At 28.6% G+C, this 14324-nt stretch overlaps 2 protein-coding genes across 4 annotated transcripts in view; both read right to left on the minus strand.

The window, feature by feature from the left end:
• Positions 1–331: 331 nt before the first annotated feature.
• On the minus strand, positions 332–1331 carry LOC111043142 (28S ribosomal protein S24, mitochondrial). Its single transcript, XM_022328000.1, has 3 exons — positions 1196–1331; positions 911–1116; positions 332–823 (listed from the first exon to the last, which is right to left on the minus strand). The coding sequence occupies exons 2-3, from the start codon at positions 1098–1100 to the stop codon at positions 534–536; spliced, it is 480 nt and encodes a 159-aa protein (XP_022183692.1). The 5' UTR covers positions 1101–1116; positions 1196–1331; the 3' UTR covers positions 332–533.
• A 1583-nt stretch (positions 1332–2914) lies between these two features.
• Positions 2915–14324, minus strand: part of LOC111043140 (probable E3 ubiquitin-protein ligase HERC1) — a 31826-nt gene continuing 20416 nt past the window's right edge. The window contains exons 42-63 of one of the 3 annotated variants that reach the window (XM_022327998.1): positions 12815–13401; positions 12332–12443; positions 12127–12260; positions 11485–11651; positions 11222–11415; positions 10944–11159; positions 10604–10728; positions 10369–10537; positions 9962–10284; positions 9574–9877; positions 9399–9515; positions 9137–9313; positions 8028–8686; positions 7199–7357; positions 6950–7138; positions 6668–6886; positions 6335–6595; positions 5258–5465; positions 5000–5193; positions 4655–4941; positions 4042–4195; positions 2915–3350 (exon numbers count right to left, since the gene is read on the minus strand). In XM_022327998.1, coding sequence (XP_022183690.1) covers positions 3135–3350; positions 4042–4195; positions 4655–4941; positions 5000–5193; positions 5258–5465; positions 6335–6595; positions 6668–6886; positions 6950–7138; positions 7199–7357; positions 8028–8686; positions 9137–9313; positions 9399–9515; positions 9574–9877; positions 9962–10284; positions 10369–10537; positions 10604–10728; positions 10944–11159; positions 11222–11415; positions 11485–11651; positions 12127–12260; positions 12332–12443; positions 12815–13401 — 5171 coding nt within the window. In that variant the 3' untranslated portion in view covers positions 2915–3134. Of the gene's footprint in view, positions 3351–4041; positions 4196–4654; positions 4942–4999; positions 5194–5257; positions 5466–6334; positions 6596–6667; positions 6887–6949; positions 7139–7198; positions 7358–8027; positions 8687–9127; positions 9314–9398; positions 9516–9573; positions 9878–9961; positions 10285–10368; positions 10538–10603; positions 10729–10943; positions 11160–11221; positions 11416–11484; positions 11652–12126; positions 12261–12331; positions 12444–12814; positions 13402–14324 lie in introns of all 3 variants that reach the window. The other 2 variants (XM_022327997.1, XM_022327996.1) reach the window with 2 other exon arrangements.

Raw genomic sequence — 14324 nt, forward strand, 5'->3', positions numbered from 1 at the left:
ATACAGAACAAAACATAACTAGGCGGTGTGTGAACTCAGTTCTTAACTATAACAAAGTTTTTACCTCACCCGTCCTTATAATAATAATTAAAAATATTTTACCTAGAACAACGAAAATAATTTATACTTTTCCTAACGATTGTTCAGTGAAACGATTGAATCTCAACAAATAACTATTTTACATCCAATATACACACACTCATCACTTCCCAACATCCTTTTAGTGATAACAATTAGCTTCCCAAAAACTATTAACTATAAACTAATAATTAAGTATATAATATCAGTATTTTTCCTTATACATTTATAAACAATAATAGACAAAATGAAATAAAAATAATTGTTTTATAATAAAACTCTATAGTCAACAATTGAATGAAAGAAAACTAACAATAATTCATATAAAACCAACTTTTAATGTAATAATTTACTTTTATAAAAATAAACAAGAAGGTATTTATATTTAATATTATTACATTAAATCTAGTGATATTGTTATCAAAATTCTAATACACAAAACAATTTTTAAGTGGCTAAATATATTTGAACACCACTGCACTTCGGTCTTCAACAGTTTGTAATTCTAATTTGATGGGACATTGCAGCCAATAGCTTAAAAGTTCTTCCGTATAACCAATTAGGAAATATACTTTGGTAACACTAATTTTTTGCACAGTTATGGCAGCTATTCTTATTATGTTGTGTTGTCTTTTTATGATTATTTCACTAGCAATCAAATCATGCCAAGTGCCTGTGATAAAACGGCGAATGAACTCATCGTCTATTGCAGTTTCAGCTGGTCTTAAGCCATCTAGCATATTGCCTATAATGAGAAAAATATAATTTACCCTAATGCTTGACAATAGTTAATGAAAGTTTTTATTATAATTTTTTAAATTATATATCATACACGTGTTCCATGAATTCCAACCCTTGATGTGAGCAATAGTGTGTGGTGGCCCAGCCATCTCGTAAGTTAACGGTTTATTTCCCTTGATAGATCGTTTATAACGAGCCGCTTGCACGTGCTTATATCGAGAAAGGATCAAGTAACTACTCCTCGCAGGAAGAAGCCGGGACAATGTATCAAGGAACATCATTAATGCTTAAATTCCTCTGTAACCATATTATAATATAAAGTCAATAACCTAGCACCATATTAATCATTTTATTTAATTCATCACAAAGAACTTACACAAAATGTTGTAGTCACTAAATTGTTCAGCTAGGTGAGATCTCAACGGACTAACTGGTGATGATCCGAAATCTTTGCTCTGTTCATTAAAATTTTTGAAATTGATATAATCTATTTACATTTTACCTCAATCCGCTATCAACTGATAACAATATTTTCAACATAATAGATTAAATCAGGAAGAAAACTCTGGCAGCCTAAATATTGTAGTCAGTCATATTGAAAGCGCCGTCAGGTTTCCAAGATGGCAAAAATAATTGTATACTATTTCTGTATTATTGGGCTACACCATAGAGTAATATTACTCAATGGGCTACACTGTTTATTTTTTTTGGTCAGCAATCAGCATGGTGCCATCTACAATACTGCCATCACGATTAAAGATATATTATATGCTGCCAGCCATCACAGAAGAGCAAGAAGGCAAGAAGCCATAGAATGTGAAATTTCACCTATTCTGTGGTGCCATGGTGTCATAGACCTATAAATTAATGAAAAGCGCCTACGGCCCACCACACCACCTTGCCAATAGTTCATAGGGATGAGGTAGAGTGGGCGAGAAAACACTGTAACATCCCAAATTCCCAAACATCCTTTCTCTCTTGGCGGGTGTACTACCTTGATCAGCGTCCTCGCATGGACGCCGGAACTATAACCACTGAACCACGTTCCGTCTATAGGTGAAAGGTCTATAAAGTATGGGACATGGGTACACGTACCAATTTAGGCCGGCGTCAGTAGTTATTGCTATCTATGTAGTTTTTTCTTTTCTTCATTGGTCCTAAGCCCAGTGGCGTATTTATATGCAGGCACTACTATAGGGCATAGGCACGTGCCTACAGTGGCAAATTTTTCATTTTTTTTTTTTTTTTGATATTGATGATATTGCATATTGACTGGACGGGTCATATAAACTCAGTTTTTGTATTTAAAATATAAATAAAAGTGGTTTGGCATACCTACCTAATTAAATTTTATTTTATCTTGTTTAAGGGCGGAAATTTTCCACAGGCCAACAAGTGGTAGTTATATAAATCATTGAACTATATGATAATAACCTATCATATAGTTCAATGATATAAATACACCTCTGCCTAAGCCATAGAGTAAGTATGTATATCTTAGTATATCTTACTCTATGTCCTAAGCCCAGCAACCTAGTATGTTTTAAGCTAAGTGGTTTTATATAGATATCAGGTGCTGTTGATTAAAAATCTTGCCAACATCCTTTGAACAATTATGTATTTTTACGAACTTAATAGGGACACTCGAATGAACTAACTTTATAGTCGGTGCATCGGGACATTTTAGCAAAAAAAAAAAGATACACTTTATATTATGAACAATATATTTAATTTAATTGCTTACCTTATTGTTTTTGAAAACCATTATTGAACCATTTAAGCACCTCATTTAATTTATATTAGTGAATTTATATAGTCTATATACAATTTAATGAACTAAGACCAGAGAGGCTGTAGGGGGCATAGCCCCCACTATTACAATTTTAAAAACTTATATCCCACCCTAGAATTCTTAATTACATCACTGGCGTCTGGCAGGCATAGAACATAACACGGCAATTTAAATAATTAATTACATACACAGTCACAGAATAGGTACATATCTTTTTGTTATTTTTGATTTAGTTTAAAGTATTTTATGTAGAAAATATATTATTGTAATTATTTTATAATTATTTCACTTAGTTTTTTAGCATTTTATACAATAATACATTTTTATTGTAGAATGATACATAAACATATTGCACTAATTTACTTACATACATTTTTTCTTTTTATACCTAACATGTGGAAAGCCCATATATACTTTATTACATACCTACACATAAATAAATATTCAAAAGAAAACTTATATATATTTACAAGAATTATTAAATTTCTAAGGTTATATAATATTTAAAAGGTATTAACACAGTTTAGCTTTCAACCATCATTTCTAAATCATCGTCAGAGTCAACATCTGTATTCCTAAATAACATATAATTATCCATATCTATTGTCCGGCAGTTGTTAATAGCATAATTGAGCTTTTCTTCAAAAACGGCACGGCTACTGTAATCGGTTAACCGTAGTTGAAAGAAACATGTCTGAGCTGTGGGTAAACCATCTTTTTTATCTTCAACTTTGATAATCTAATAATTAAAAGTATTTATTACAATTATTATTATTTATGAATACATATTGTTGGTAGAGTGAAATTATACACTAATTATTACTTAAAATAATTATTTATTATGAAAACATTTATCTTACACTACTTTTATATATTACAATTTCAACTCTAAACTGTTAACAGAAATTAAATATTAAGACATTATAGAATTCACTGCGATTTCATAACTGAAATTACCTTATATTTATCTACCTAACAAGTAGTCTTATGAACATTTTGGACAAGTATATAAAACTACTAAAAATTTATAATTTTGATTGAAAAATTATGTATTGGTAAATACCAATAAAGTCTTGATAAATAATTTCATAGTCATACCTAAAATTAAGGATTAATCAATTTTTAACAAAACTCAATGATTACACTTTTGTTCCTGAAACTCACAATTGTCTCAAGTTTGAATGCATATATCTACAAATATATATTTATATAACTATATAGTGGTGGCTCGGAGGAGATATATTTGAATCACAAACTTATTAAATTTAAAAATTAGTATAGCAATATGCTGATATTCTAAGGGGAAAATTTTAATGTTTAACTTTATAATGCAAAGAGTTGATACATAAAGTATATATATAACATATGGATAATTGAAACATAATCCATGTAATATCTTATAAATTAGATAATATGTTCAAAAAATTTACCTGGAAATGTTGGGAAAAATCTGATAAATTAGATGGAAGACGTGATCGTCCACAAACAAATCGTAAAAATAACACTTTTTCAGAATCCAAAAAACTATTTAAAATGTCCCATAACCACTGGACAACTTGAGAGTTTTCATCCATTTCTCTATACCTGTAAAAAAAAAATGTATGTACTATAATATGGAAAGGAAAAAAGTATTGGGGGGGGGGGGCAGACTATTTAACTTGAAATTCAGGAAATTTAAAATCTGGGTCATTAACCTACTTATTACTGTGAGAGAGAGTACAATTGGATGAAACATGTGTACGTGTGGTGAGGATTTGTCACTTAAGGTGATTATCCATTTGGGGATTAGTGACACCGGCTGATGCTTGACTGTGGAACACGTTAGTGATTGAGGCCAAACAATGTGTCACAGCAGGCCACATTTTTGTAACTATTGGGTATTGTTAATTACTATTTAATTATAGTTAATTACAATATCACAATGTTTATTATGTGAAAACCGATAACTTTTATTATCTATAAAATACTTTTTTTAGAAAACCTAGACTTTTCTTACCATCATACTGTAATAAACTTAAAAAAATTAAAAATATGCAAAATTACCTAACAATGGTTTTTAAAACTGGTATAGATATATTGGGTAGTCCGCATATCATACGTTCTAAATTTTCGGCAGTTTGAAATGTAAGTAAGGGCAGAGGTACTAATGCAGAAAGACCTCTTCGCACTGCTAATATTTGTTCATCCATTTCATGAAACCTTTGTTTTAGTGCTAATTCACAAAATGTTAATCTATTGGAATATGTCACTGGTACATAATGACCATTTGGAATTAATGGCACAGTGTTATCCATCCAATCAGTACCAGTCATATTTAAAAAAGGTATTGCCTGAAAAAACAATGATAATTAATTATTGTTGAGTCAAATATGCAACTCATTTTTTCACCTCTTCAAAATTATCTTCAGTAACTCCAGTTTGATGTATATTTTGTATACTTGTCAAGTTTTGTGCGTAGTAAGTGTCATTTTCTTCTAAATCTGATATATTTAATGATTCTCCAATAATCATTTTCCAAATTAATGGTGATAAGGGAAGAGCTAAGGGTTTTTTAGTTCTAATAGCAACACCAAAAAGCATTCCTGAAAAATAAAATAAAACAAATAAAATAAACATAAATAAAATAAATGAATAGAAATCACTTACCAAGGAATTGAAATTGTTGTAGCTGTTTAAAATGATTCATTTTTGAATTAAATACAAATCGATCTTGATTATAACCTGTTTCATTTCTGCCATTTGGTGTTAGAACAAGTAATTTTACAGTCTGTGTCTGAAGTTCTTCCATCATTTGAGCAATAGTATCATCAAATACACCTCCTGCATCATCTGCTCCTTCACCCACTAATTTCACCTATAGTTTATTTAGAGATTATATTAATTTGTAATAATTAAAAAATTAATAACTATTAATCACCAAACTCTACAAATTAAAATTCAAAATATTGATTGATCACTACCATAAGTTAGCATTACCAAACTCAAAAATGTATTTATAGCTAATCAGTAAGGCTCAGAAAGTCAGATGTTTAGCTCCTATATCTAAATAAATAAACTAAACACTAGAGTGTACAAAAAAATGAATGAATTATTTTACTAATCTAGTGATTTGTTAATGTATTAATTACTTATTAGCATTTTTGTATTGTTAGTATATTACTATATTAAAAAAAGTAAACTAAAATGAAAAATCGGATGTTTAGTGAACTAGTAGTTGGTTAGCGATATTAATTTACTATTGATGTGAAAAAATATTATTGGTAGGTACCTAAATAGTATTAATAAAAATATATATTAAATTTTTTGTGAAATTAGTGAAGCAAAATCTATTTTTTAAATTTTAAATATTAAAATATCCAAGTTTTTTCTAAAATTGTTATATACATAGAATATGCATTTAAGATTTTTGAACTTGTCATTGCATAAAATTAATATTTATCTTGGTCTGCTATACATAAAGAGCATTAAAAACAAATTCAACTCCTATAACTTCCAAGCATTAATAATCAGCAAAATGTTATAAGATTTATATAATAAATAATGGATATTATTATACAAGATTCATAATAATTATACCACAATTTTTATATTTTATGATAGTCATAGATCATATTATATTTATTATTATATATTTCTAAATAAAACAAAAGTGAAAGATTTCTTCAATTTTCCATGAAAGGAAAGAACTTTAATCGTAAAAAAAATAACTTTAAATGTTATTACCTTCCAAGCTCTAGATGGAAGTCTGAGTAGTTCTGCGTTAACGTTGACAATTTGTTTGGCAACTTGCTCAAAAATACACATACTAGTACCATTACTACTCAAACGTTTAACAATTATTTGAGGACCATAATTTTGACCTTGATTCATTGTTCGACTAATAACTTTCATTAATGGTAATTTTATGATTTTATTTGTATATAAACATTTAAGTCTTTTATCTGCTAACCAATGCCAACGTTTTATGTTACTCCAATCAAATTCCTATACAAAGTAAACAAAAAATTTAGTTAACTTCATTAGAACTAGATAAGTACAAAAAGTTAAATTACTCACAGTAGTATTAAATGGAATCATTTGCCAACATGTATATAAAATATTTGAAAACTGTTGTAAGCACTTCATTCTAGCGGCAATTGATGCAATTTTATATTCTTGTAAGTATCCATATTGATAAGGAATTGATGTTGGTAAATCATTATGAGAAATATTTGTGGAATCCATTGAAAATGGTTCTGCTGTCCATGCAGCACAATGAGTACGACTAGTTGCAATCTTAAATAATATATTAAATTTTAATTGATAACTTTTAATAACTATAGTTAACATCTATTTTACTTGTTTGATATTTTTGTCAGATAAAATTGGAATAATCATAGGCTTTTGGACAGGTAAATCATGACCAAATCCAAGAATACCTTCACTGTTATTACCCCAAGCCCATACATCACCACGAGCAGTCAATACTAATACATGATCTGGACCTGTAGCAACATCAGTTACAATTTGGTCTTGAAATTCAAATATCTGTAAGTAAAAATAGATATTAATAAAAATAATAACTTCAATACAATAGGTTATATTTACTTTTTCCGGGTTCAATTTTTCAGTATATAAAACATCTGTTGTATCTTGTAAATTATCCGATCCACATGAATAAAGTTCACCATCTTCAGAAAGGAACATTGTAAATCCATTTCCACAGTATGCTTTCTTGATATTTTTTCCAGTTAGTGTAGTTATTGCCTAATAAAAAAATTTTAATTTTAATTTAAGATAATTCTTTACTAAAGGGATATCAAAGGAATTATTAAGTTAAAGCCGTGATCGGTAAGCTACTGTTTTTTAGTAGTGCACTAACGCTACAGCCAGTCTCCTCAAAAAAGTAGCTCTCTATAACTTTTTTTAAAATGCAGTGAGCTATTTTTACACTACTTTTTAAATGAAGAGCGCTACTTTTTGCTACATTTTTAAAAAAATTTTCTTGATTTATTTAGATATTCACTTGAGTTCTTGGTCATTATTTTACATTTGATAATGCCTACCACTGTTTTCTTGTATTTTTGGATAGCACATTTATTCAATGTATCTCATGTACTTTTGTAACAAAATAAAAAACGTTGTATTAAAAATTGCCAATTGTTAGTTTGTACTGATTTGACATTTTATCATTGGGAGGAAGGATTTGGCACAGTAAGAGGATTAGTGATAAAAAAATTATATTTTAATTGTCATGAAATATGTTGGAAGTAGAGATTAAATAATGAAAATGTTCACATAAATTTCTAGCGTTATAGTATTTTGCTATGTTGTGTAAATTGCAGAGAAGTTATATTGATCACTACAACTAAAGTAGCGATGTTACACTTAGTGCACTACTCCCGACCACTGGTTATAAGTTATGAAAAATGCTTACTTGTGGAACATAGACATCATTTTTGCTTCCAATTCCTAATTTACCACTTTCTCCTTCGCCAAATGCCCAAACAACATTTTCTCCAATACAAATGGTATGATTTTGTCCACATGCAATGTGTTTTATATTCAAGAAACCTTTATGAACAATTTTTGTCGGGCGTTTTTTGTTTATATGCCCGCCTAAACCTAATTTACCATGTTCAGCACTTCCAAAAACATAAACTTCACCATCTTGGGATAATACAGCACTGTGTTTATGTCCACAAGCTACTTGAATAACTACTACATCGTATAAAGATTCAATAAGTTTTGGCTTTCTCTGTCGTTCATTGTTACCATGTCCCAGTTTTCCAAAATCACCATCTCCCCAAGAAAATACTTCTCCAGTTTCTGTCAAAGCTAAGCTATGTCCATCCGAACCAATAGATGTGGATACTTGAGTTATTACAAATCCTTGTAAAGCTGATATCATGGTAAGATTGGGAAGGCTATCAGAATGTCCATGACCTAGACGGCCATAATTGCCTTCACCACATGATAACACTGTCCCTTGGCTAGTCAAAACAAAAGTGCAGTTTTGACCACAAACAATACGTTGAGCAATTTTGAAGTTTTGAATTTTGATAGGTGACCATATATTAACACATTGACCAACAGCTACAAAACACAATAAAAATAAATCCATTTTTTTTTTATTTATTCTCAACTATTTAGAGTCAAGGCCTTGTTGGATCTTGATGACTTGCTTTTTTAGAATATCAGACAATTACATAAGATATGTTTATATAAATAAACATTGACAGTTAATTTTCATTTTAAATATATTGACATAATTATGATATACATTTTGAAACTTGAGTCATTATTCTGAAGGAACGAAAATATATGGATTGATGTTTTTTGTATAGACAACAAGGATCAAATAAAACTAATTTTGTAATCTTTTAGTTGTATTAGGTGATTTTGTTGATTTTGATTTGAAAGAACAAGTATGTATTTTAAAATATTTTAGAGCTAAGAAATCTTTTAAGTGAATTTTCCTAGTTTTATTCAATGCATCAATATCCACGCCCTTAGTTATTAATTAAAAATTATTACATAATATACCAGTATCTCCCAATTGTCCATTTCGACCATTACCCCAAAGGTATGCATCACATTTAGTATACGGTTGCCAATCGTGAGGAGTTGTATTAAACCACTGAATAATTTGCTGATCAGCTTCTATAGTCCACTTATTGTTGCTAATAGCTTCAGACCATAAATAATAATCATCACTTTCTTCTACATTATTTTTTAAATAAAAATACATATTTATATAAATGCAAGCATAAGACTTTGATATGTTTATAAATACAATGTTTTATACCATTCAAACCAGAAGAAAAGTAGCTTATAAACGTCTCTGGGAAATTCTTTCTTGTTAGTAAGGCTTTAGCAGTATTCAAAACTGTAATTAATCTTTGTAGCCATTGCCATTCTTCATCTGTTTTAAAAATAATTACAATTAGCTTTTAACTTCAAAATTATAATAGTTAACATACAAAATTCAATGCTATGACTTGTATTTGGTGGTACAAATGTTAAACTAAATGTTTGATCTGGCCAAATTTCTAGTGCAATTCCAATGAGTCCTTTCAAATAATCACTATATAGAAGTCGATCACCCATAAGCACTTTGTGTTTCTCATGGTTCATTTGCAACTGCAGTAAATCAGGTAATGAGTTAACAAATTTTCGAAAGTATTTTACATTATGGAGTCCACGACGATACAAAGCGCTTCGAGCATTTGACTTGAATCGATTATGTGAAAGATTATCAGCACTAAACTTTATGACTGTTACATCCTTAACATCATAAGAAACATACACATAAATTAATAATAATATTAATTAGTTATAGACTTAATAATAATTAATAGTTCTAATTACCTTTGATCGAGCAAAACAAACAGCAAGTCCAAGTTGGTCTTCCATCCAGCATAAATCATCCACACCACCAGATCCAGTATGTGTATTCAACAAACTGCCATCAAAAAGCGACCAAATATTTACTACACCACTACTTCCTTTGCTACAACCTGTTGCCAGTACTAAGCCACTTTCATGGATACTCATTGAAGTAACAGAATTAAACATGTGTCCTTGGAATGAGTATAGTACTCTGGGTTTTATTTTAGAAAATGGAGTAGGTATTAACCAAACATTAATAGATCCAACCGCAGTACCAACACAAAGTAATAATCCTTTATTACCTATAAATACAAATACAAATTGTAGATAAAATATTATCATATATAACAAACCTAATAATAATCATTAAATATTGTATTCCTTACCCACAACAGGGGACCAAACCACACAAGTAGGCTCATTTGAATGATTCAGTTCATGAAATATTTCCCAACGATTTTGTTTTTTAATCCAAAGTCTAACGGTTGTGTCTTCTACATTGCTTACAGACAGTATGTCAAACATTTTAGACCATTGCAATGTAGATATAGAACTCTACAACATAATTGTATATAATTATTACATTTTTTAAAATTATTTCTAGTATTCTCATTTCTTTACTTGACAAATTGTTAATGTTTCAGGCTCAGTTATTGGTTGAATATTACCCACTGTAATGGCACCAGAAGAAAATGCTATAGCAAATGGAACTGAATCATCATGCCATGCTATATGAGAAACTGGAACTATAAATAGACATACAAAACAAGTATTCATTGAAAAATGTATACAATATATTTTGAACTATAACATATAAGAAAATGTATATAACATTACACAATGATTCCTAAATTTTATAACATATCCAATCACAAATTTATCTATTTTGTTTATGTACTTTGTATTTTGTGTACTACTAATACATAAGTATAAACATTAGGTACATTATTTATGCACAAACCTCCAAGGCGGCAAAAATTATCAAGTTTCTCATACATGACTTTATTAAGTGAATCAACAATAGCTAAATTCACAGAACCATCAACACCTCCAATTAATAAATATTGAGGATAGAAATCATGAGAATTTTTTGTTGAAATTCCAGACCATGCTATAGCTGTTATCCAAGCATCTTGAGTATATGTTGATAAGCAAGTTTTATCTTCTTGAAAAACATCTGTACATAAATAATATAATTATATTATACCTAAATAATTTAATAAAACTGAAAGTACTGACGTCTTTGAACCGTATAAATATTAATGGTTCCTTCCATTGATGCAGCAATACATAACCCGGAAGGTGACCATGCAAGTTTTGATATCAACTCTCCATTTAAATCATTACCATACATTTGAGTGGATTTAAAAAACATAAGTGTCATCTCTAAACTTAATTCAGTATTCCATAACCTCATTGTACCATCAAATCCCCTATTAAAATAAAACTCATTTTAATAATTGAAATAAATGTGTATGTTTTAAAGGAAAATGATTACGTACGAAGATGCAAGGCATTTTACTTTTGGTTGCCATATTACATGATTTATACGGTTCTGGTGCCCTTCCAGTTTCACTATTGGACGTCGTTTTAATGCACCCGGGAAATCAGATTCATTTGGTAAGACTAATTGTTTTCTATGTAAAGATTTATTGACTAATATATTTACCTAAAACAAAACATTACATTTTAGTTAACAATAATTAATGAAATAGTATAACATATCATTTTATCTCCAGCCCGAAAAAGTACATGTTTTACTGTTTTATTTTTGATTAAACATAATTTAATATATATAATATTTACATTAAATTTTAGGAAAACATAAATTGTGCATAAACACTATTTTTAATACTGCTGATTGTTCTGTGAAAGACCACAGATAATCGAGAGTTTACTATTTTTTTTATATAGAAAATAACTAAACAGTTCATTTTAACATGTGTTAAACAATTATGCTTGAAAATTTACTTAATCAAAAACAAATTATAGTTTTTGTATTTTTATAAAAAAAAAAAAAATTAAAACTTAACTTTTAACTGCTCAGTAGAATTTTTCCCCCAACACACAAAAATGATCCTAGGGACTTTCAAAAAACTAAAAATAACACTAGAAAAAAATATATATACAATTTATTAACTTACTAATTGCTTACATGCCCAATGTTTAATATCATTACTAACAACATGAGACAATAAACATGCGGATAATGCATTAACAAGCATTTTAACTGATGGTTTATTATCATTTTCATTTGGACTTAATGCTCCAGTTTCATCTGAAATTTTTTTATATTTTATTCAACATATTATTAGTACTAGATAAAAATATAATAGATTTGTAACTTACCATGCTTTGAAAATACATTTAGTTTTTTTACAAATTCATTTACTACTAATTTGGTAACTTTTAAATTATGTTGCATTTTTAAATTTCCTTCACTTGCCATGGTAAAAATGTCCTTAAAATAAAATAAAATAGTTAAATAGGCATTTTAATATTATAATATAATGCTAGACTTAATAGATACATTAGGTGTTTGAAACATATTAATTAGGATTGTATTTATTTTATATACTTAATTATTGTTTTTATTTAAATGGCAAAAGTTAACAAAATCTATATAAAGGAGCAATCTACGTGGGAGTTAAAAGGATTGTGTTTACAGTAAGCAGTCAGAAACATTGATAAATATGAGTGTTCTAAGTTCAATATTATAATATAATTTATAATTGTGAAATATATGCATCAAACTACCACATTCCCGTGTTTTACAACACAAATCTTTTAAATATATGTATAATATATGTATAATATACAAAATAAACTTACTTGAACTGGTATGGATATCGCATGGTTATAAGCTGGTCGATAATGTTCAGCTAATGCTATTATTATATTTGATAATAGTCCTAGAATATTTTTTTCTAGTTTATTTGGCAACATTTCATTTTCATTGTATTCTCTATCAGTCCATACATTCATAATAAGTAGAAGTCGTATAAATTGCATTATTTTGGGTACATTTGTAAAACCAAGCTTGTCTAGTTTCCATGCGACTATGTCCCCACTTTCAAATGTCCAGTGTATAAGTGACATTAAAATATTTACAACAATATTTCTAGATACTAAGTGTGACATCGTATGAAATACTCGATTAATAGCTTTTGAGCGTTCTTCTGCTGATGTCATTAATGCTGCCTCCAAGGCCAAAGATTTAAATATGGAGGAATGTTGAGATATTTTTTGAGAACTGCCCTCAATACTTGTGAGAGGTGGAACAATCTCCATTCCAAGTTTGTCCATGGTATTATCTTCTACACTCTCAGGTTTAAATTTACAGGAATTCAATTGTTCGCGGATCACATTCATATCGAATGGCTTATCAAGATAATTATAATGATCCAGTAATTTAGAGACTAAAATGAAAAAAACAATTAGTTATAAAATTATGAATATAAATATTATATATAGTTTAAGCATTATAAACGTATACAGAGGTATTCAAACTTTTTCATCTAACAGCTCCTTTAAGTCTTCACAAAATGTTGACGGCACCCAAATTATAAATGACAAAAAAATAAATGTTTATATGAATGTAATTTATATTTTATAATTTTTTTTATTTATTTGCCATATTACATATATAAAAAAATTAAAGCTATATTTAGCAAATGATTATTGTAGACAATTCAACGTTTCCCAACCGGTGTGCCTCAATGATAATAGTAAACATTTTTTGTAAAAATATTTATTGGTTTTCAATTATGCTACTCGGCTCCCTTTGACAACTCCGCGACGCCCCTGGAAGCCGCGACGCACAGTTTGAATACCTCTGATATAGGGTATCTTTTGGCTACCCTATTTTTTTATGTACCATAATATGGCCTAGGCTTACAAATTACAAAATCCAAGAAATTGCTTAGGTAGGTGAATTAATGGTCCAATCATTGATTTCATAGTATAAATAAATTTGGTTGTATAGATGACACAATAAAACATATTACTCATTAATAGGGATACATGTATTATTAAAGAAAAAAATAGGGGTGAATATGCTTAGAAAATCACCTTGTATATTTGATATACTTTCTTACTAAACCAGTAATTATTATTGTCTATTGTTCTATTATAGTTTTTGGTACTAGGTATGAGTTATGTTATCGGTATCATAGTGTGAAAATTAATATAGACAAACTTTTAAAATTAATTTTAATAAAAAATTAATTTTGATAATATTCCTACTTATTTTTATTTTTATCAAAATATTGTAATTAAAGTATTTTTGCCACAGAACAACTATCAATATACTTTAGGGAATGGAAAAGAAATAATACTGTAA

This window comes from Myzus persicae, unplaced genomic scaffold (genome assembly GCF_001856785.1).
Source record: "Myzus persicae strain clone G006 unplaced genomic scaffold, MPER_G0061.0, whole genome shotgun sequence".
In the NCBI taxonomy this organism is placed as follows: Eukaryota; Metazoa; Arthropoda; class Insecta; order Hemiptera; family Aphididae; genus Myzus; species Myzus persicae.

Bases quoted from the DNA above. Each gene is read 5' to 3' on its own strand.
- LOC111043142 (XM_022328000.1), bottom strand. From the start codon at position 1,100: ATGATGTTCCTTGATACATTGTCCCGGCTTCTTCCTGCGAGGAGTAGT. The intron at 824-910 runs GTATGATATATA...TTCTCATTATAG, and splicing joins TTGGAATTCATGGAACACGT to GCAATATGCTAGATGGCTTA.